This window comes from Ranitomeya imitator, chromosome 1 (assembly GCF_032444005.1).
Source record: "Ranitomeya imitator isolate aRanImi1 chromosome 1, aRanImi1.pri, whole genome shotgun sequence".
In the NCBI taxonomy this organism is placed as follows: Eukaryota; Metazoa; Chordata; class Amphibia; order Anura; family Dendrobatidae; genus Ranitomeya; species Ranitomeya imitator.
Window position 1 is genome coordinate 382717154 of NC_091282.1, and position 24963 is coordinate 382742116.

Here is a 24963-nt window from a genome sequence, read left to right on the forward strand (position 1 = left end):
CAGAACTGCTGCACCCAGCTAACTAAGTGATACATCACTGGAATCAGGGTCTCTTTTCCTATATTATGCTGCTCTGCTCTCAGATGAGGTGGGAAAAACATGGTGGCAAATTCCCTTTATGTCAGTAAGCCTAAACATTGGCTGCCTTCTTAAAGGGTAATTATGGTAAACTCATAAATATTAAATATATCATAATCTTGTAAATTGGTGGTGGCCCAAACCCTGATACCCCCACTGATCACTCAAACCACGGTCCAGAAGTGCTCAGCTAATGCATGAGAGTATGCACGGTGGTGTACAAACCCATAAACTGTCAATTGAGCGTGTTCACTGCTGTTCACGCAGTAAAGCAAAATCTGAATGATTCTACCCTGTGGTGTGAGCAATCGGTCGGTGTTTAAGGAATCGAACCTCAACTCATCAACAAGGCTTTTAAAGGGCATGGATGTTTACTTTAAGGAGTAAAACTAAGTACCAGGTTGTGTTTCAATGGCTCATATAATTAGATTTTTGTGATTGAGGCATTGCTATAATACATTCAGATCACCTAAAACAAGAAAAGTAAAAATGTTAGCCCACATTGTCAAGTTTAAAGAAAATGAAAATCAATATGTTCTTAAAGTTCAATACAAGGAACATGCACCATAAGGGGATTGATGGATTTGCAAAATTTTTTTTAGTATAGAATCACTTGTAAACATTTTTAGGTCAATTTTACACCATTTGTGGACAATAGTTTATCTTCGTTCAAAAATAGGAACCAGAAAAAACATTGACAATCTGTTCAAATAAAATCTACAGTACATTAGTTATTTCAACACTTCAAGGACCTGAGAAGTGTTTAATACATTTATTGTAAACTGTGCAGGCAGGTGAGCAATGTATATAGTTTTTGTGAGCCTGCCAATGTAAAGGCATTTGCAGCTTTTATCATCATTACATGGGGTAAAAAAAGACATTGATTCTTGAAGTTAAACCTTTCTCCTACAAATAGATATGAATTATATTATTCATAACTCACAATACAATTTATTAAGAAGCATCCATCCTTATTTTAAATGTTGTTTTAGTGTCTGCCACTACTACCTCTTGTGGTCGGGCATTCCAATGTCAGACTGCTCTAGCTGTAAAGAACCCTTTCCTGGAAGGAATAAATCTTGTGCAAGTCCTTTGTATCGACCACACATTGACATGCCATCTGTTACTACTTCCCCTTTTTACTATTTTATGCTTGCTGTGTTTTGCACAGGTCTCTGTGGTGACATTATGGATTATAAAGCTAAAGAAAAAGCCTGGCTGGGCCAAATGGAACAAATATATGGTAGTGGTGGTAGTGTTCCACAGTCTGAGGATCTTAAGTGGGACGATCTTTGCTCCACTATTCAAAATCTATTAATTAAACGCACTAAATTATGGTGGAACAGAGCGTTCCTTGAGAAGTACCAAACTGGTAATATGATCCCTAGGGGGTTGCGGGTCCGGGTAATCCCCACCTTTCCAGTAGAAGATACCAAATTTATTTCAAATTGGGAGGAAATCTGTAACACCTGCTCATCCTCATTGATGAAATTATTAATCGACCTCAATACCTTTGAGATTGGTGAACTAGATAAACAGATTGACTCTGCCCAAAATGAGCTACGTATGGGCTGCCCATCTGAGAAGATCCGTGCATTTGACTCTAGCCTAGAAAAGACCCTTGACTCTACGGTTAAAAATATTCATGAGACACAGATTAGTAAATTTGGACGTGACCAGAGGGACTATCAACAAAGTGCTGTATATCATTGGCGGAAGCCCAAAACAGGCTATTCATTGAAGCAGGTACCATCCACCTCTTCTTTATCCTCTCTGAGCGGACAGTCGGATACCTCTTCCCTTGCTATGACGACACGTTCTGGGATAACCTTGAATAAAACACGTGGTTACCATCCCTATAAGAGACGTACTTCACGCTCACCAGACCGTTCGGGGAAGGACAATAAGGTGATTAATTTGAGTAAACATGTGCTCTCTCCTGCCGATATTTCTTTGTTGAGTAGAGGTTTATCCTTTTCCCCCATGGCGGGCTTTGATGTTTTTTCGGCTATTAAAGATCTACACCTTTTTGCTCGCTCATTATTGTTTAAACGCCATTTCTTTGATAATGATTTGCACCGTTTATTTCCTACAGAGGAAGAGCAGGATGCGCTAAGGGTACTTGAGGAGCTCTCCAGTGAGAATGTACCGGAGGGAGGTAAGATTCCACCTTCTATTAGACCACGATCAAGGAAGTTTCCTCCCCTTTCTACGTGTACTCACATTGATCTGTTCGTCCAGATGGTCACCCAGGATCTTCTTAAAATACCACAAAATCTTGGGAGGGATAATCTCAATCGTGAGGAGAGGTTGAGACTGCGACACCTAAAAAGCATCCAGGATGTTGTACTCAAACCGGCCGACAAGGGGGGTAATGTGGTCATTTGGCCGAAAGAGATGTATGAAAAGGAGGCCTATCGGCAATTGAATAACACCGTATGCTATCGTAAATTGACCTTTAACCCCTTGTCGGCCTTTTGTTCTGAATTGAACAACATCCTGGATTCTGCCGTTGATAGCGGTACAATCACCAAAGAACTTTCTCTGGCACTTCGTGTGTCCGAGCCGGCAGTCTCAACCTTTTATCTACTCCCTAAGATACATAAGGATGCCAGGGTGCCACCTGGCCGACCGATCATTTCGGGGAATGGAAACTTCCTTGAAAATATTAACCAGTGGATCGACTTCCATTTGCAACCTTTGGTTGAGAATTTGCCATCATTCCTGAAGGACACTGGAGAGCTCCTCAAGAAGGTTGATTCCGTCCATTTGGACGGTGATACCATTTTGACGACAGCCGATGTAGAATCATTATATACCAATATTAAACATCTTGATGGTTTGAATGCTGTGCGGTTTTTCCTTGGCCTATCAGTCTCTTCCCCTGATTTTTGTAAATTGATTTTGGTGCTACTTGAGTTTGCGTTAACCCATAATTTTTTTGTTTTTAAGGGGTCCTTTATCCTACAGCTCCAGGGGACAGCCATGGGGGCGGCGTTTGCGCCGTCCTATGCTAAACTGTTCCTGGGGCTGTGGGAAAGGGACCTCTTCTTGTCGGATCGGTACGTGTCGATGGACCAGGTCCTCCTTTGGACCCGGTACATCGACGATGTATTCTTGATCTGGCAGGGGTCATCTGATGACCTTTCTACTTTCATGACGTCTCTAAATGATAACAACCTTAACATTCACCTAACTTTTAAGTGGGATGTTGAACGAGTTGATTTTCTTGACGTCATGGTCAAAAAGGATCCCTCTGGTCTCGTGCAAACTGATTTGTTTCGTAAACCCACTTCAACCAACACCTTACTACATGCGTCATCATGCCACCCGTCGCATGTCATTGGGGCTGTACCCACTGGTCAGTTTCTTCGCCTGCGCCGGATCTGCTCGTCTGAGCTGGATTTTGAGCGCCAGGCTGAAGAACTGAAAATTAGGTTTTTTAACCGTGGCTACAGTAAGAGATCTATCAAAAAGGCATACAATAGAGCTAGGGCTACCACACGAACATCTTTACTATATGACCAATCCATGAGAGGTTCTCCACGATCTGGTCAGCAATTGAGGTTTGTGACTAATTTTAGTTTTCAAGCCTCAAAAATTCGTGAGGCCTTATTAAAATCTTGGCCTATACTAAAAACTGATAATACCATCTCCAAAATATTACCAGAGTATCCTCTTATGTCGTTTAGACGGGCTAGGAATCTTAAAGATCACTTGACACATAGCCATTATGAGGGCATTCCTAGAACCACTTTTTTGGATAATGTGACCCGACGCTGTGGCTCTGCCCCTTGTGGCAGATGTGTGGCATGCCCCAATATGGATCGGACTGACACCTTTTCCGATTCAGGGGGAAATAAAATATATAAGATCAAGAAAGTAATTACATGTATTACACGATACGTCATTTATTATGCCACATGTCCATGTGGCTTAATTTATGTTGGACTAACCACTCGCCCCTTTAAGATCCGTATACGTGAACATATACATGGCATTGAGGCAGCAGTCAATTGCTTGGATATCTCTACTTTAAATACACTCCCGAAACATTTTAAATTGCTCCATGGGAGCAATGGGAGTCTCCTTAGGTTTAGAGGTATTGACTCCCTTGATATTGGTATTCGGGGTGGTAAACTTTCCTCTAAGCTGGCATGCCTAGAATCTAGGTGGATATGAACACTTCGGACCGTCCACCCCCTCGGGCTCAATGAGCATTTAAGTTTTGCTCCTTTTCTACCTCAGTAACCTTTACCTCAGTAGTGTGGACTTATATGATCTCCGGTGATAGCCACCTGTTCTTTGTTCTGTTTTTAATCCAATTTTTATACTTTTTAGATTTGCTACCTATCCTTTTGTCCGTATGACTGGTTTATCGTTGCCTTATGGTCCTCTATTGGAAGTTATATGAATTACTCTGCTCAACTTGAGATGCGGGATTTTATCAACTCTATGCACCATGATGCCGGATTATGGAATATCTAGGAACTTTGTACTTATTCTTCAGACCAACCAACAACTGACTATTCCTCTGCGTGCTTTGCTGATATCTTGGTGTTTTACGGACTCTAATTAAGAAATGATACACTATTTGACCCAAGATACAGTTTGCTATTAGTTCATGATGTATGCGGTCTGACAATAGAGTGCCTTAGGACATTATATTGGCTCTCTGTTATTAATTTATATATAATGGAATAATGCTCGCTAATGGCGCCATAGCATATTATAATCTTCTTTTGGATATTGATGTCTATATAGTGTGATTATATTTATGATACCATGTTAGGGGAAATGTGACTGCATTGGCATCTATGTATTTATGAGGTATATATATTCATTCCTCCTCTGCCATATTATGACCTGTTCCTTATCGTTGTTACTTGTCCTTTTCCTTTATATCGATTTGATACAGGGGATTTTCACTGTCCATCTTTTTCCTCCCCTGTGGCATCTGTATTTTCTCCTTAGTTTGCCCTTCGGCAATATGGCGATCCCACACTCTATTTTCTCTTACGCATGCGCACCTTTCTTACGGCAGCGATAACCATGGTGGGCGTTGCTGGTTGATCATGTGGGGCCCCACGTGATTCCACTGCACGCTTCCGGGTTCGCGCTGCTCTATGTGCACCTTATGGTTACTATGCAACGGAGCAGCACTTCCGGGTCTGGAGCGCACTTTACTTCCGGTCGGCGGCCTTTTTAATCCTCTTCCCTTCACTTCCTTGTGTGCCCCCTGACGAAGGTGTTCCGAAACGCGCGTTGGGGCGGACGCCGGAACTCCCACTGACCAGCACTTGCCTATCACACGGTGATGTATTCTGATTTTGCGATTTTTGATCTCCTTTGCTCTGTAGTACTTCAATTATGTATATAGCTCCACTGTGAGCCGGCTGTAGCAGAGGGGTTTATATCTTTGCCTTAGATATAAGTACTATGTCCGGACATCCTGTATATGTATTTTGGATGTTGGGCTAGATAATATATGTGGCCGATGTGGGGTCTCAGCGTCTGTTTTTCATTGTACTGGTGGTTTCCCGTGACTGCCACCACTTCTATGTGTTCCTAATAAAGCATTTATATCCTTTAGACCTGTATTGTTGAGTGGAAGTCCTTTTCCTCCCCCTTTTGTATATGTATTTATACATATAGATTTTTTTCTACGCTAAAAAAGCCCACCTATTCTCACCTCTCATTATAGGAGACACTTTCTATCCCATGTAATAATCAAGTTAGTGCCTTTGACGAGACACTAAATTTACAATAATCTGTTTAGGTTCTGGTGCCCAAAAGAAGATCCAATATTCTAGATGTGGCCTTACAAATGATTTATATAGGGGTATGCTTTTTTTAAATCTCTCTTTAGACCCTACAGTAGTTTGCGGTTTATAAGACGCGCCGGATTATAAGACGTACCCCAAATTTTTAGGAGAAAAATAGTAAAAAAAAAAGCTTTTTTTAATAAAATGTTGGCGCTTCTTACAATCCATACATCTTATTGCTTACCGGGGGTGGTGGCTGTGGTGAAGCGGGGTCCCAGCTGGAGGAGGCAAGAGTGGAGCATTGCTGCAGGCTGCAGACTGGAATGAGAGGGTGTTCGGATGTGCGCTGCTGCGGGGGCTCAGCCAACATGTTGTGAAAGCCCAGAGCCCCCACACTTACATGGTTTACTATGTGGTGGACTCCGGGAAAATGGCTGTCGGGGGCGGCGTATGCGCAGATGGAGATCTTGGCGCTTAGATTTCATCTCCTGAGATCTCAGTGCCGACAAAATATCGTATGTAGATCAAAATGGTATCAATAAAAATGTCAGCTTGGCGCGCAAAAAAAAAAAAAATCAGCCTTCACCCAGCCCCAGATCATGAAAAATGGCGACGCTACAGGTCTCGGAAAATGGCCCCCCCCCCCCTTTTTTTTTTTGTAACAAATTTTGGATTTTTTTTTTCATCACAAATAAAAAAAAGAACTTAGACATGTTTGGGGTCTATGAACTCGTAATGACCTGGAGAATCACAATGGTCAGTTTTAGCATTTAGTGAATATGGTAAAAATAAAAACTGTGGAATTGCACTTTTTTTTTTGCAATTTCACCGCACTTGGAATTTCTTTCCTGTTTTTCAGTACAACTTGTCCAGCAAAAAACAAGCCCTCACATAGCCATATTGCCAGAAAAATAAAAAAGTTATGGCTGTTGGAAGAAGGGGAGCAGAAAACGAGGACGCAAAAGCTGAAATACCTCTGGTCATGAAGGGGTTAATATGTATGAAGGCCAATACTGCACATCCACACCACATCAGAAAAAGCATTCTGCTGGCTCCACATCACAAAGTCTTACCTGAAAAAGTCCTCAATTACTCTGAATATGCACGGGTGACAAGCAGCTTCAGGCTAGGAAGCAAACAAGAAGAAAATTACACAAAACAGTTTTTTGTCCTTTCTGGCTATTTATTTACAAAAGAATAATAACTTATGGAAAAAAAAAGATTAATTAATTAATAATGGCAAGTCTATCAGCAACAATTAAACGATATCGATACTTTCAGGGACTTTTAAAAAAAAAGTTAACTTAAAGGGAACCTGTCGCCCCGTTTTTTCAGATTGAGCTATAAATACTGTTAAATAGGGCCTGCGCTGTACGTTACTATAGTGTATGTAGTGTACCCTGATTCCCCACCTATGCTGAGAAATACATTACCAAAGTCGCCGTTTTCGCCTGTCAATCAGGCTGGTCAGGTCGGGTGGGCGTGTTCACAGCGCTCTTTTCTTCCCCAGCTTTCTGTTGGTGGCGTAGTGGTGTGCGCATGTCCAAGTTCCGAATTCCCTGCGCCCACGTGAAGACACAGCGCGCGATCTGCGCTGTCATCCCTTTCATCGGTGGGGGCGGCCATCTTCCTGGGGCCGCGCGTGCGCAGATGGAGTGCTCTGCTGCACGGGGCTTCAGGAAAATGGCCGCGGGATGCCGCGCGTGCGCACAAGAGATCGCGGCGGCCATTTTCCCAAAGCCGAGTTTGCATCTCGGCTTTGGGAAAATGGCCGCTGCGATCTCTTGTGCGCAAGCGCGGCATCCCGCGGCCATTTTCCTGAAGCCCCGTGCAGCAGAGCACTCCATCTGCGCACGCGCGGCCCCAGGAAGATGGCCGCCCCCACCGATGAAAGGGATGACAACGCAGATCGCGCGCTGTGTCTTCACGTGGGCGCAGGGAATTCGGAACTTGGACATGCGCACACCACTACGCCACCAACGGAAAGCTGGGGAAGAAAAGAGCGCTGTGAACACGCCCACCCGACCTGACCAGCCTGATTGACAGGCGAAAACGGCGACTTTGGTAATGTATTTCTCAGCATAGGTGGGGAATCAGGGTACACTACATACACTATAGTAACGCACAGCGCAGGCCCTATTTAACAGTATTTATAGCTCAATCTGAAAAAACGGGGTGACAGGTTCCCTTTAAATTATGACTATTGCTTCAACATACTAAATGGATAACTTGCTCAAACTGCCAAACTGAAGTTACTTCGGCACTTAATCAAGAAATAGGTGATCTTGCGTTAAAATTTTTATTGTGACTGTCAAACAATGCAGAACAGAAATCAATAACCAACATATATTTTTCATTACACGGTCCGCAAAGCTCTGCACTTCCAACCACTAACCAAATGATAAACCTTACGAAGGCTGGATATAGACGAAATGTTGGTTATTGATTTCTGTTCTGCACTGGTCAAAGTAAATTCAACATAATTAAAATAGATCAATAGTACAAAGCTAAAATAAACTTTGAAATGTATCTTATCATGTAAGACTATGTGCACACGTTCAGTATTTGGTCAGTATTTTACCATAGTATGGCTATGCGCACACGTTGCAGATTTTTATGCGGATCCGCAGCGTTTTTAGAAGCGTGGAATTGCATCAAACCCGCAGTGTAGTGCACAAGCAATGTTAGTCAATGGGAAATTGACATTTGGTGTGCACACACTGCAGATTTGCAGCGTTTTATTTTCCGCAGCATGTCAATTCTTTTTGCGGATCTGGAGCGTTTCAGCACCCATTGACTACCACTGAGTCAAGCAAATCCGCAGATCTTTTTTAAACCTGCGGTTTTGCTGAGGATTTGTTTGACTCAGTGGTAGTCAATGGGTGCCAAAACGCTCCAGAGTTGCCTGTGAAAAATGCTGCAGATCGGGAGGAGGAAGAGTGTGTGGGCGGAGACTATGTGTGTGGACGGAGAAGATGTGCTTGTCTGTGTGTGTGTGTGTGTGTGTGGGGATGTGTGTGTGTGGGGATGTGTGTGTGTGGGGCTGTGTGGGGCTGTAGGTCTGCGGGGCTGTGTGTAGGCAGGTATCGTCCGAGTCCAATGGGACTACCAGTCCCATCCGGCTATGCCTGCTGCAGTGATAGCTAGCCGGATGATGGGACTACTACTGTGTAAAAAAAAAAAAAAACACAGATACACACATATACACACAGTACATACTCTCCATACATCACCTAGTCTCCCCAAAGCCCTCGATTACCTGTAAAAAAAAATAAATAAAAAATAATAAACCAACAGTATACTCCCTGATCTGATGTAATCCATTTAATAATGAGTGTCCCACGACGATCTCACGTGGTGAGCTGTCACATCAGCAGGTGACACAATAACAGCAGGTAATCCCCCCGCACTGTATCAGTCCGCCGCTTTGAGTGAAGAGTTCATACTGTCACTTGCGGCACCGCATGGTGGGAAAATTCTCACACAGCAGTGCCTTAAAGTGAGAGCCCATTGAACCCTCAGCGATAACGCTGCAGGAGCCACTGTCTCCTGTCAGTGTGTCACTGGAGGCCTATAGAGAGGTCACCTCTTCTGATGTGACAGCTCTATAGGGGAGATCGTTGTCAGGAACTCGTTATTAAATGGACTGCGTCGGACCAGGGAGTATTTGTGTTGGTTTATTTTTTCATTTTTTGCAGGAGATCGAGGGTGTTGCATAGATCGGCAGAACAATAAAGATGGCAAAACTGTGTTGTTTTATTTCATTAAAATACTTTATTCTGGCTGTGTGTATATTTAACCCTTTCACACCAATAGGATTAGTAATTATCACAGCTGACATCCGGAACTAAGCGCCAGGATCGATCACGGACCGCTCCGGGCACTTTAACCCCGGGAACACTATGGCATAGGGAAACATCACGCAGGGTGGGGGCTCCCTGCGACTCTCAGAACAACACAATGTGGTCGCGTTGTTCTGAGGGTCTCTTCTGTTCTCCTCCCTGCAGGCCCCATATCCAAGATGGCCGTGGGGTCCTTCCGGGTCCTGTAGGGAGGTGGCTTGTCAGTGCCTGCTGAGAGCAGGCACCGGCAAGCCTCCTGCACTGCCTGTCAGATCGCTGATCTGACACAGTGCTCTGCAAAGTGTCAGATCAGCGATCTTACACTATATAGTGATGTCCCATCCTGGGACAATGTAAATAAGTTTAAAAAAAATATTAACATGTGTAAAAATATTTTTAAAAAAACATTCTTAAATAAAGAAAAGAAAAAAAATATATTGTTCCAATAAATACATTTCTTTATGTAAATAAAAAAAACATTAAAAGTACACATATTTAGTATTGTCGCGTCCGTAACGACCCGACCTATAAAACTGTCCCACTAGTTAACCCCTTCAGTGAACACCGTAAAAATAAATAAAAATTGAGGCAAAAAACAATGCTTTATCATCATACCGCTGAACAAAAAGTGGAATAGCACGCAATCAAAAAGACGGATATAAATAAGCATGGTAGCATTATCAGTGAAAAAATAAAAATGTTATAGCCCTCAGAAAAAATGATACAAATGAGGTATCGCTGTCATCGAACTGATCAGAAGAATAAAACTGCTTTATCAATTTTACCAGACGCGGAAGAGTATAAACGCCTTCCCCCCCCAAAAGAAATTCATGAATTTCTGTTTTTTGTTCATTCTGCCCCACAAAAATCGGAATAAAAAGCGATCAAAAAATGTCATATGCCCAAAAATGGTACCAATAAAAACGTCAACTCGTCCCGCAAAAAACAAGACCTCACATGACTGTGGACCAAAATATGGAAAAATTATAGCTCTCAAAATGTGGTGATGCAAAAACTATTTTTTTGCAATAAAAAGCGTCTTTTAGTGTGTGACTGCAGCCAAACATAAATACCCGCTATAGTAAATCAAACCCCCGTTTATCACCCCCTTAGTTATGGAAAAACAATAAAATAAAAAATATATTTATTTCAATTTTCCTGTTAGGGTTGGGGCTAAAGTTAGGGTTGGGGCTAGAGTTGGGATTAGGGTTTGGATTACGTTTAACGTTGAGATTAGGGTTGGAATTAGGGTTAGGGGTGTGTCAGGGTTATGGGTGTGCTTAGGGTTATGGTTTGGATTAGGGTTAGGGGTGTGTTGGTGTTAGGGGTGTGGTTAGGATTGGGATTAGGGGTTTGTTCAGGTTAGGAGTGTAGTTAGGGTTGGGATTAGGGGTGTTTTAGGGTTAGGGGTGTGTTGGGGTTAGGGGTGTGGTTAGGATTGGGATTAGGGGTTTGTTCAGGTTAGGAGTGTAGTTAGGGTTGGGATTAGGGGTGTTTTAGGGTTAGGGGTGTGTTGGGGTTAGGGGTGTGGTTAGGATTGGGATTAGGGGTTTGGTCGGGTTAGGAGTGTAGTTAGGGTTGGGAGAGCAGCGCGCAGTGGTGGAACGAGGAAGGTGACTATCGCAAGTGCCGGGGGCTGAGCGAAGAGAGGGGAGTATGTGATTTTTTAAAATTTTAATCGCAGCAACAGCAAATGGGGCAAATGTGTGGAGCATCTTATTGGGCCACAATGTATGGAGCTTCATATGGGGCCACAATGTATGGAGCATCGTATGGGGCCACAATGTATGAAGCATCGTATGGGGCCACAATGTATGGAGCTTCGTATGGGGCCACAATGTATGGAGCATCTCATGGGGCCACAATGGATGGAGCATCGTATGAGGCCACAATGTATGGAGATTTGTATGGGGTCACAATGTATGGAGCATCTCATGGGGCCACAATGTATGGAGCATCTCATGGGGCCACAATGTATGGAGCATCATATGGGGCCACAATGTATGGAGCATCTCATGGGGCCACAATGTATGGAGCATCTCATGGGGTCATAATGTATGGAGCATCTCATGGGGCCATAATGTATGGAGCATCTCATGGGGCCATAATGTATGAAGCATCTCATGGGGCCATAATGTGTGGAGCACCTTATGGGGAATAATGTTTTGAGCATCTTATGGAGCCATAATGTGTGGAGCATCTTATTGGGCATGATGTGCGGAGCATCTTATTGGGCCATCAACCTTTATGCAGCATTGTATGCGGCAAATGTTTCTATGAAGCATCTTATGGGGCCATTATAAACCTTTGTGCAGCATTATAATATTTTAATATGGAGCATTATATGGGGCGTATTTTGTATGTAGCATCTTATTGGGCCCATCATGAACTGTATGGAGCATTATATGGGGCTCCTGATTCAATATGGATATTGAAAAACACTTAACCTACTGCTGTCTCAATTAATTTTACTTTTATTGGTATCTATTTTTACTTTTGACATTTACCGGTAGCTGCTGCATTTCCCACCCTAGGCTTATACTCGAGTCAATAAGGTGGGTCGGCTTATACTCGAGTATATACGGTAAATGTTCATTGTTGTGTGTGATTTAAGGGCATGAAAATTTAAAGTAGGAAAATTGTGAAATTATCAGATCAGATCAGCTGTCATGTGCCGGAAAAGGTGCGGGCTGATCGCCGAAGCCAGCACCAAATAGGGGGAGGCATCCAATGACGGACACTGCACGTCATTGGATGGTAAGTGGTTAATTTGGAGAGCTGTATTTTTCACATGGTCACCTCTACGTTCTTTGCTCTAGGGTGGGTAACCAAAAAATCTTTTCATATATGCACCTGAAGTTAAAACGAAAAACGTTGTTTAACAAAAAGCACTACTATAGACAGCGGTGTATCTGTAAATCAGTGTTATTCACTTGTCCATTAACCACTGACTAGTTTACACTGGTGGGAGGTGAAGGGTTGCATTATGCTGTTCCCCTCTTAATTTTATGTGTTTGTGAAAGGAGAGTAACTTTTAATATTTAATACAAATTTGTTCAAAAAGAAGTTGTTCGCCTCAGTGTTAACGCCAAAATAACAAAAAAGAAGATTTCAAAAAAGACAATGCTGATGATGTCAACTTCAGGGTGAAACTGAAAATGTAACCGTACCAGGTGTAAAACAATTTAACCCCTTCGCGACATGCGCCGTACTAGTACTGCGCTGCCGGCACTGCATTTGTGCCAGCAGCAGTACTAGTACGGCGCACCGATCACCGCGGTCTCGCGCTGAGCGCCGCGGTGATCGGGTGCGGGTGTCATCTGTATATGACAGCTGACACCCCGCAGCAATGTCCACGATCGGCGGTAGCGCCGATCGCGGGCATTTAACCCCTCTGATGCCGCTGTCAGTAGTGACAGCGGCATAGAGGGGGATCGCACAAGGACGGGGGCTCCCTGCGCTCTCCCACCGGAGAAACGTGATGAAATGACCTGGCTAGCCGGCGCCTGCTGAGAGTTGCTGAGAGCAGGTGCCGGAAAGCCTCCTGAACTTGCCTGTCAGATCAAAGATCTGATCTAATACAGTGATGTCCCACCCTGGGACAATGGTAGAAAGTAAAAAAAAAAAAAAAATAGAATGTATAACAAAATTAAAAAAATCCCCAAATAAAGAAAAAAAAAAACATTTCTCAATAAATCCATTTATGTAAATTAAAAAAAACAATAAAAGTACAAATATTTGGTATCGCCGCATCCGTAACGACCCGCTCTATAAAACTATCTCACTAGTTAAGCCCTTCAGTGAACACTGCAAAAAAAATAAATAAAAAACAAGGCAAAAAACATTGCTTTATTATCATACAGCTGGTTTTTATTCATTCCGCCTCACAAAAATCGGAAAAAAAAGCGATCAAAAAATGTCATCTGCCCGAAAATCGTACCAATAAAAACGTCAACTCGTCCCGCAAAAAAAAAGATCTCACATGACTCTGTGGGCCAAAATATGGATAAATTATAGCTCTCAAAATGTGGTGATGCAAATACTATTTTTTGCAATAAAAAGCGTCTTTTAGTGTGTGACAGCTGCCAACCCTAAAAATCTGCCAAAAAAACGCTATAAAAGTAGATCAAACCCCCCTTCATCACCCCCTTAGTTAGGGAAAACTAATAAAATGTAAAAAAATGTATTTATTTCCATTTTCCCATTAGGGTTAGGGCTAGGGTTAGGACTAGGGTTAGGGCTAGGGTTAGGGTTGGGGTTGGGATTAGGGTTAGGGGTGTGTTTGGATTAGGGTTTCCGTTAGAATTGGGGAGATTCCACTGTTTCGGCACATCAGGGGTTCTCCAAACGCGACATGGCGTCCGATCTCAATTCCAGCCAATTCTGCTTTGAAAAACTAAAACAGTGCTCCTTCCCTTCTGAGTTCTCCTGTGCGCCCAAACAGTGGTTCCCCCCAACATATGGGGTATCAGCGTTCTCAGGACAAGTTGGACAACAACTCTTGGGGTCCAATTTGTCCTGTTACCCTTGGGAAAATAAAAAACGTGGGGGCAAAAATATCATTTTCGTGGAAAAAAAAATATTTTTTATTTTCACGGCTCTGCGTTATAAACTGTAGTGAAACACTTGTTGGTTCAAAGTTCTCACAACACATCTAGATAAGTTCCTTGGGGGGGTCTAGTTTCCAATATGGGGTCATTTGTGGGGGGTTTCTACTGTTTAGGTACATCAGGGGCTCTGCAAATGCAACATGACGCCTGCAGACCAATCCACCTAAGTCTGCATTTCAAACGGCGCTCCTTCCCTTCCGAGCTCTGCCATGCACTCAAACGGTGGTTCCCCCCCATATATGGGGTATCAGCGTACTCAGGACAAATTGGACAATAACTTTTGTGGTCCAATTTCTCCTGTTACCCTTGGGGAAAAAAATTGCGGCCTAAAACATCATTTTGCGGAAAGAAAAAATGATTTTTTTAATTTTCACACCGCTACATTCTAAACTTTAGTGAAACAATTGGGGGTTAAAAGTGCTCACCACACATCTAGATAAGTTCCTTAGGGGGTCTTCTTTCCAAAATGGGGTCACTTGTGGGGGGTTTCCACTGTTAAGGCACGTCAGGGGCTCTCCAAATGCGACATGGGTTCCGATCTCAATTCCAGCCAATTTTGCATTGAAAAGTCAAATGGCGCGCCCTCCCTTCCGAGCTCTGCCATGCGCTCAAACAGTGGTTTATCCCCATATATGAAGTATCAACGTACTCAGGACAAATTGCACAACAACTTTTGGGGTCCAATTTATCCTGTTACCCTTGGGAAAAAAAATTGGGGCAAAAAGATCATTTTTTGTGAAAATTAATATGAAATTTTTTTTTACGGCTCTACATTATAAACTTCTGTGAAGCACTTGGAGGTTCAAAGTGCTCACCACACATCTAGATTAGTTCCTTAGAGGGTCTACTTTCCAAAATGGTGTCACTTGTGGGGGTTTCCACTGTTTAGGCACGTCAGGGGCTCTCCAATCGTGACATGGGCTCCGATCTCAATTCCAGCAAATCTTGCATTGAAAAGTCAAATGGCGCTCCTTCCCTTCCGAGCTCTGCCATGTGCCCAAACATTGGTTTACCCCCACATATGGGGTATCGGCGTATTCAGGACAAATTGTACAACGACTTTTGTGGTCCAATTTCTCCTGTTACCCTTGGTAAAATGAAACAAATTGGACCTGAAGTAAAAATTTGTGAAAAAAAAGTTAAATGTTCAATTTTGTTTAAACATTCTAAAAATTCCTGTGAAGCACCTGAAGGGTTAATAAACTTTTTGAATGTGGTTTTGAGTACCTTGAGGGGTGCAGTTTTTAGAATGGTGTCACTTTTGGGCATTTTCTGTCATATAGACCCCTCAAAGTCACTTCAAGTGTGAGGTGGTCCGTAAAAAACATGGTTTTGCAATTTTTTTTGCAAAAATGAGAAATCGCTGGTCAACTTTTAACCCTTATAACTCCCTAACAAAAAAAAATTATATTTCCAAAATTGTGCTGATGTAAGGCAAACATGTGGGAAATGTTGTTTATTAACTATATTATGTGATATAACTCTCTAATTTAAGGGCATAAAAACCAAAAGTTTGAAAATTGCTAAAATTTCATAATTACCGATAAATTTTTGTTTTTTTCACAAATAAATGCAAGTCATATCGAAGAAGTTTTACCACTATCATGAAGTACAATATGTCACGAGAAAACAATGTCAGAATCACCAGGATCCGTTGCAGCGTTTCAGAGTTATGACCTCATAAAGTGACAGTGGTCAGAATTGTAAAAATTGGCCCTGTCACTTAGGTGAAAACAGGCTTTGGGGTGAAGGGGTTAAAGGGAACCTGTCAGCAGGATTGTGTACAGTAACCTACAGTGTCAGGTCGGCGCCGTTATACTAATTAAAATGATACCAGCATGCTAAAAAAAAAAAATCAATTTGAAAATGGCGCCCACCGCGCATGCGCAGTATCAGCTATCGGTGTCTATAGCTGTAATCCGATAGCTAATACTGCTTATGCGGCACCATCTTACTGGAGGAGAAAAAAAATTACTCATCCAAGATGGCCCGCACCTGCGCAGTATCAGATCGGAGATAGCCAAGAGCTGCTACTGTGCAGTCGGCACCATACTAATTAAAATGATACCAGCATGCTAAAAAAAAAAAATCAATTTGAAAATGGCGCCCACCGCGCATGCGCAGTATCAGCTATCGGTGTCTATAGCTGTAATCCGATAGCTAATACTGCTTATGCGGCACCATCTTACTGGAGGAGAAAAAAAATTACTCATCCAAGATGGCCCGCACCTGCGCAGTATCAGATCGGAGATAGCCAAGAGCTGCTACTGTGCAGTCGGCACCATCTTAGAGAAGGATTTTCTTTTCTCCTACAGTAATATGGCACCGCTGGCGCATGTGCAGTACCAGCTACCGGATCACAGCTATAGACACCAATAGTTGCTACTGCACAGGCAAAACAGGCCCAATTTTCAAATAGATTTTTTTTCCCTCTAGCTGAATAACGTGTATATAATGTATTATTGGCACATAAAATATGCAATTATGCTGCAGAGCAGGTGGCACGGCCAGCACTTGCCTGCATTTTTTTTTCTTTTACAGATTTTCATTATGTAAACTAGGGGGCAGGTCAGTGATGGATCAATGACCTGTCAGCAGTCTGCATTATGAATACCAAATCAAATACCACATGACCCCTCCTTCAGACCCACCTTACAGCATGAGCATATCATTAACTATAAATTGAAAATAAAGATTAAAGAACAACCATAAGATGGATTTCATTAACCAAGGTATAATTTAAATCAGTATAACATCACCAACCAGACACTGTGTGTAGGTTACTAAGCACAATCCTGCTGATATGGCCCCCTCTGGCGTTTTTAACTAAAAGAGCCACCTTGTGCAGCACTGATGCTGCATTCTGTCAAGGTGGCTCTTTCATTTGGGGTCCCTTCCAATGCTGCAATATTAGTATTTTTAATTTGTCCGCCATACCTGTAGTCTGCATGTCTTTCCCCCCTGGACACAAAAGCCTCCGAGCCATCACTCAGCCCCTCCCTGCGCCGCCTCCTGTGCCTTCATTAACGTCGCCAGCACCTGCGCTGTAAGTTCCTTTTTCGGGCATTCGCAGTTTGCGCTGCCCTTTGACTCACATCACATGATGGGAACTTACAGCGCCGGCGCCGGGGACGTTAATGAAAGCACAGGGAGGGAGCGCACGGAGGGGCCGAGTGATGGCTGGGAGGCGTTTGTGTCCGGGGGGGAAAGACATGCCCCCTGGACAGACTACAGGTATGGCGGGCAAATTAAAAAACGAATATTGCAGCGTTGGAAGGGACCCCAAATAAAAGAGCCACCTTGACAGAATGCAGCATTAGTGCTGCACAAGCTGGCTCTTTTAGTTAAAAACGCCAGGGGGGGGGGGGGGGGGGGGGGCGACAGGTTCCCTTTAACATATCATTTTCCATGATTCCATTGAAGCCGCGAGTATTTTGCTAGTAGATTTTTATTATATATATATATATATATATATATATATATATATATATATATATATATATATATACACACACACTAGATGGTGGCCCGATTCTAATGCATCGGGTGTTCTAGAATATGTATGTACTATATAGCACAGCCAGCCACGTAGTATATAGCACAGCCACGTAGTATAGCACAGCCATGTAGTATATAACACAGCCCACGTAATATATAGCACAGCCCACGTAATATATAGCACAGCCCACGGAGCATATAACACAGGCCACGTAGTATATAACACTGCCCACGTAGTATACAGCAGCCAGGCAGTATATAACACAGCCCACGTAATATATAGCACAGTCCATGTAGTATATAACATAGCCCACATAGTATATAACACAGGCCACGCAGTATATAACAGCCCACGCAGTATAACACACAATGTGGGCACAATTTCCCTGTAAAAAAAATATTAAAATAAAAAATAGTTATATACTCACCCTCCGGCATCCAAAGAAGCTGTCCCGATGCGCGCAATGCTGCCGCCAGCTTTGCGAGACCGCTAAGTCATCTGGGTAATTTCGCAATGCATCACTGGGAACGGAAGCTGGCGGCAGCATTGCGCGCATTGGTGGATGTCGGAAGGTGAGAATAGTACAATTTTAAATTTTTTTAAATTATTTTTAACATTATATCTTTTTATTATTCATGCTCCATAGGCAGCATCAATAGTAAAAAGTTGGTCCGGGATGGGGCGACACACTGGCGCTGACTGGAGGGGAGTAGGGAGGGAGCACTGCCTTGAGAAGAGTAGGGAGGGGCCAATTCGTGGCCGGACTAAGCCTGTCGCGACGTGGGATTTCCGTTACAGACAAAGACAGACACACAGACGGAAGTACCCCTTAGACGATTATATAGATAGATCAGTGACAGAATGAAAATAATATATATACACGCTTACATTCAGTGTATATACACACACACACAAACGTGTATATTTATATTTAAATTTATCCTAACACTGTCGCTGGTTGCTTGTTGGTTTTTAGTGATCATTATATATACCTATATTTGATGTACACTAGAATTACAACAGCTACAGTGTTAAAATCTCAATTTGACATTATTGCCAAAGACAAATCCAATGTCTTGTTAAAAACAGGATGCAGCTCACATGACTCCCAGAGGCTAAAAAAAAGGAAAGAGTTTAATGAGCTACTTTTCCAGGAGAGTTGAAGACATTCTATCTTCCAAGTGCCATGAAAAATGCATCAATGTCACTGTTGACAGACTTTGAGGACACCAAAGTTTACTGTGGTAATATTTTTCTACTCATTATGTGTTAAATCATTCTTAAGACAGGGTGGAAGCCACAAGAAATCACTAGTTTCTATTGTGGTTAATGGGTTTATCTAAATTTCACATACATGACACAACAAATACACAATTTCTAAAGATATAAAGAAAAAAACAGACTACAACACAAAGGACGTTTTCCTTCGATCACAAATATAACGGAGTACTGTACTTGTTACTATGGGTGAACCTTCAGGGTTTTCAGAAATGTTTCTATGAACAACCATACACTGTAATCTTAGGTTTTATTTTTTTATAAAAAGCCATTTGATTTCCTAAATGCCCTGTTATATTTCGAAAGACTATTTCACACAGATACAGTATCTGTACCTTAATTGTTAGTCTCACGAAAACCAATGTTTAACCCCTTCTACTCCCAGCCTGTTTTCACCTTCCTGACCTGGACAAATTTTATAATTTTGACCAGTGTCACTTTATGTGGCAATAACTCTGGAATGCTTCACTGTATCCCAGTGATTATAAGAGACTTTTTTCGTGACACATTGTAGCTTATGTTAGTGGTAAATTTAGGTTGATATTTTTTGCGAGTGTGAAAACATAAAAATAATGGAGAAAAATTTGAAAATGTTGTAATTTTTGCAACTTTTCATGTTTATGCCTTTAAACCAGATGGTTATATCCCACAAAATAATTAATAAATATTATTTACCAAATTTCTAGTTTACATAATTTTTTAAAATTTTGTTAGAAGGGTTAAAAGTAGATCAGCAATTTCTTGTTTCTCCAACAAAATTTATAAAACTACCGTAATTTGTTTTAGGGACCACATCACATTTGAAGTGGCTTTGAGGGGCCTTTATGACAGAAAATACCCACAAGTGACACCATTTTAAAAACTGCACCTCTCAAAGTGCTCAAAACATAATGTTATAAATCTGTTAACCCTTCTGGTGTTTCACATAAACTAAAGCAATTTGGCAGGGAAAAATGAAAATTTTACTTTTTCCCACAAAAATGTTTTTTTTTTTTAGCCCCAAATGTTGCATTTTCTCAATGGTAACAGGAGAAAATGGACTCTAAAATGTGTTGAGCAATTTCTCCTGAGTACAAATATACCCCATATGTGGTGGAAAACTACCGTTTGGGCGGATGACAGGCTTCCGAGGGAAGGTGCACAATTTGACTTTTGGAGTGCAAAATTGGCTAGAATAGACAGCAGATGTCATGTCTGCAGAGCCCCTGATGCGCCTAAACAGTGGAAACCCCCTACAAGTGACTCGACTTTTTGAAACAACCTAGGGATGAGCGAGTGTACTCGTTGCTCGGGTGGTCTCCAAGTATTTGTAACTGCTTGGAGATTTAGTTTTAGTTGACGCAGCTGCATGATTTATGGCTGCTAGCCAGCCTGAGTACATGTGGGGGTTGCCTAGTTGCTAGGGAATCCCCACATGTGTTCAAGCTGTCTAGTAGCTGTAAATCATGCAGCTGAGGCAACGAAAACTAAATCTCAGAGCACACACAAATACTCGGAGAGCACCCGAGCGTGCTCTGGAAAACCCGAGCAACGAGTATACTCGCTCATCACTAAACAACACCTCTAGATAAATTCATCTAGGCAAGCTGTGAGCATTTTTAGACCTCATGCGATTCACAAAAATGTATACGATTGGAAAGAGTAAAAGGAAAAATTAACATTTTTTCTACTAAAATGTAGCCATAGCTCTAACGTTTTTTTTTTTTTTAGAAAGGGAAAGAAGAGAAAACTAAAGTTAAAATTTCCCTTTAGTAAGTCAATACCCCATACGTGTTTGAAAACTACTTTTGAGGCACAGTGCAAAGCGCAGAAGGGAAGAAGCACCATATTGGAATTCAGCTTTTACTGGAATGGTTTTGCTGGTTCCATGTCACATGGGCAGAGCCTCTGAGGTGCCAGAATAGCAGAATCCTCTTTAAGTGACCCCACTTAAACTACAGCCTTCAATGTATTCGTCTAGAGGTGCAGTCAGCATAACAACACCAGATGTGCCTCACAGAATTTTATAATATTGGATTAAACAATAATTAAATTTTAAATAGTAATCACACACTGGCGCTAAGAATGCAGAGGTCTAAAGCTGCTGATACCAGACAGGTGCTGTGCCAAACCTGTCACAATCCAAAAGGTGGAAGAAAAGAAACTAGCAAGTGAGGTATCGCGCTAATACATAAACAATCAACTAGACGTGGCTATGATTGACTAAAAGCTACGGCCTACGGTGTACCCATATACAGCTAGAAATGGCCATGAGAGAGTAACGGCGGTAGTGAGTGCCGTAGCACTACCCACTTACTTTCAACCTGAGCTACAGACGGTTTGGCCGTAGGTATGGAGGCCTGCGGGTGTTGTTGGAGGGGGTTTCGGGTTACCAGGGCGGCTGAAGGTAACAGGAAAACGCGCAGAGCCAGAGCGCCCCGGCCGGTGGCGTTCCTGGATGCCGCTGAGAAAAAAATGGCCGACAGTGCTCTGCAGCGCGTGACATCACGAGGCTACGGAGCCTTCGTCCCTCTTCGTCAGGGTTACCGCCCCTTCCCTGCCAACTGCTTTATATAGTCGTCCAAGGTGTTTGCCCTGTTAACCCCCTTTATTCTGTGACTTAGAGAGTCTGTAACCACATATTAATTAGCCTGATGCGCTGATATTTACCGAATCATCTGTAACATGTAAAGCGTGCATCCCAAGCTTATTATGGCCCAGAATAAAGAATTGGGTACTGATTAGCGTGCAGTCTGACTAATTATATGCTGTCATTATCCCCAGTATATTTATGCTATATTGCTACCATAAAACAGTGAAATGTGTATGGACGCACCCTAAAATGAGAATACTGTAAAAATATACCAATGCTGCTACACGGTAGAATTGTTACTATGCCGTTGTGAGATGCTAAAATACAACTACTTTATTAATATTAATAATTAAAATTAGTATTTAAATACAGACTGCATTGTTAAAAAATGTAATAGTTGCTAAGTTCTTTAAAATATTACCCATATAAGAGTATATAAATAAGGGACAAAAAACAGAAAAAACAGAAAAAAAGGGGAGAGCATAGTTAACAGATAATATATTTAATTAGGAAAAAATGTTTAAAATTAATAAATACTGTATAAAATTTGAATGAGCTCATGTATTAGTACTAAATGTGAATGCGCTCAATAGTCAGCCGACCATATTGACTGCTACTAAAATATATGATTAGTTGCATTTTCAAGAAACACTATGCGTTCCAGTTCCATATTAAAAAATTTAAAAGCGTGTAACTCAAGTTCATGATTAAGGCCCTCTGGGGCTAGACTGTTCAGGGTGAAAATCCATTGGGACTCCACTCTGGACATTTTCTTGAGGTAATCACACCCTCTTAGGTCTTGGGAAACAATTTGTATACCACAAAAATGGACGCCCCTCAAGGACTGATGATGTTTGTCCTAGAAATGACGTGAAAGGGGGTGCCCTAACAATCCTTTTTGTATGTTTCTAAAGTGCTCCTTAATCCGTTCCATTAAACGCCGTTTAGTACGGCCTACATATAACTTATTACAAGGACACTGGATAAGATAAATAACCCCTTTAGAAGAACACGATATACTTTCTTTGATGTAAAACTCCTGTGTACCATCTGAGTTGAAAAATGTGATCTGGCGAATTTTCTTAAAAGAAGTACCGTATATACTCGAGTATAAGCCGACCCGAGTATAAGCCGACCCCCCTAATTTTGCCACAAAAAACTGGGAAACCTTATTGACTCGGGTATAAGCCTAGTGTAGGAAATGCAGCAGCTACCGGTGAATTTCAAAAATAAAAATAGATGCTCCATACCGTTCATTATTGCCCCATAAGATGCTCCATTTAAAGCTGTGCCACATATAATGCTCCATACTGTTCATTATTGCCCCATAGATGCTCCATATAAAGCTGTGCCACATATAATGCTCCATATTGTTCATTATTACCCCATAGATGCTCCATATAAAGCTGTGCCATATATAATGCTCCATACTGTTCATTATTGCCCCATAGATGTGCCATATAAAACAGTGCCATATAGTGCTCTGCACCGTTCATTATTGCCCCATAGATGTGCCATATAAAGCTGTGCCATATAGTGCTCTGCACCGTTCATTATTGCCCCATAGATGTGCCATAGAAAGCTCTGCCATATAGTGCTCTGCACCGTTCATTATGGTCCCATAGATGTGCATAGAAAGCTCTGCCATATAGTGCTCTACACCGTTCATTATTGCCCCATAGATGTGCCATAGAAAGCTCTGCCATATAGTGCTCTGCACCATTCATTATTGCCCCATAGATGTGCCATAGAAAGCTCTGCCATATAGTGCTCTGCACCGTTCATTATTGCCCCATAGATGTGCCATAGAAAGCTCTGCCATATAGTGCTCTGCACCGTTCATTATGGTCCCATAGATGTGCCATAGAAAGCTCTGCCATATAGTGCTCTGCACCGTTCATTATTGCCCCATAGATGTGCCATAGAAAGCTCTGCCATATAGTGCTCTGCACTGTTCATTATTGCCCCATAGATGTGCCATAGAAAGCTCTGCCATATAGTGCTCTGCACCATTCATTACTGCCCCACAGATGTGCCATATAAAACTGTGCTACCGGTATATATAATGCTGCGGCTGCTGAAATAAAAAAAAAAAAATGCCATACTCACCTCTCTTGCTTGCAGCTCCTCAGCGTCCCGTCCCGGCATCTCTCCGCACTGACTATTCAGGCAGAGGGCGGCGCGCACACTATACGTCATCGCGCCCTCTGACCTGCACAGTCAGAGCCACAGGACGGGAAAATGGAGCGGCGCCCGGCGTGTTGAACGTGGACAGGTGAATATGTAATACTTACCTGCTCCCGGCGTCCCGCTCCTTCTCCCGGACAGCTGGTCTTCGGGTGCCGCAGCTTCTTCCTCTATCAGCGGTCACTGGCACCGCTCATTAGAGGAATGAATATGCGGCTCCACCCCTATGGGAGTGGAGTCCATATTCATAAGTTTAATGAGCGGTCCCACGTGACCGCTGAACAGGGGAAGAGCTGCAGCACCGAAGACCGTGGGATGGGCAGGGGGAGCGCCAGGAGCACCGGGAGCAGGTAAGTATGCCTCAGACCTCTCTCCCCCTCACCTGCCGACCCCACCGCCGACCATGACTCGAGTATAAGCCGAGGGGCACTTTCAGCCCAAAAATTTGGGCTGAAAATCTCGGCTTATACTCGAGTATATACGGTATGTAAGCATCCAAAACAACCTTTACACGGTAAAAAGCCCACCTGGGAGGGGTTAGATATCTGAGAGTGCTTTACGTTATTTAGTGAAGTGGGGGCTATGAGGTTGCCTATTGTTTGAGCTTTTCTATATACAAACGTAGAATGAGCGGGAAGAAGCTCGCCTACCACTTTATCTTTCTGTAAGATGGGCCAATGTTTACGGATGATGCGAGCAAATTTATTACCGTATATACTCGAGTATAAGCCGACCCGAGTATAAGCCGACCCCCCTAATTTTGCCACAAAAAACTGGGAAAACTTATTGACTCGAGTATAAGCCTAGGGTGGAAATGCAGCAGCTACCGGTGAATTTCAATAATAAAAATAGATCATTATTTCCCCATAGCTGTGCCATATAGTGCTCTGCGCCGCTCATTATTGCCCTATAGCTCTGCCCCATATAGTGCTCTGCGCCGTTCATTATTGCCCTATAGCTGTGCCCCATATAGTGCTCTGCACCGTTCATTATTGCCCTACAGCTGTGCCCCATATAATGCTCTGCACCGTTCATTATTGCCCTATAGCTGTGCCCCATATAGTGCTCTGCACCGTTCATTATTGCCCTATAGCTCTGCCCCATATAGTGCTCTTGCACCGTTCATTATTGC

At 42.5% G+C, this 24963-nt stretch overlaps 1 protein-coding gene across 1 annotated transcript in view; it reads right to left on the reverse strand.

Moving 5' to 3' along the window:
• Positions 1-24963, reverse strand: part of FANCC (FA complementation group C) — a 399194-nt gene that overhangs the window by 73774 nt on the left and 300457 nt on the right. The window contains exon 9 of the mRNA XM_069762014.1: positions 6917-6969. Coding sequence (XP_069618115.1) covers positions 6917-6969 — 53 coding nt within the window. The remainder of the gene's footprint in view (positions 1-6916; positions 6970-24963) is intronic.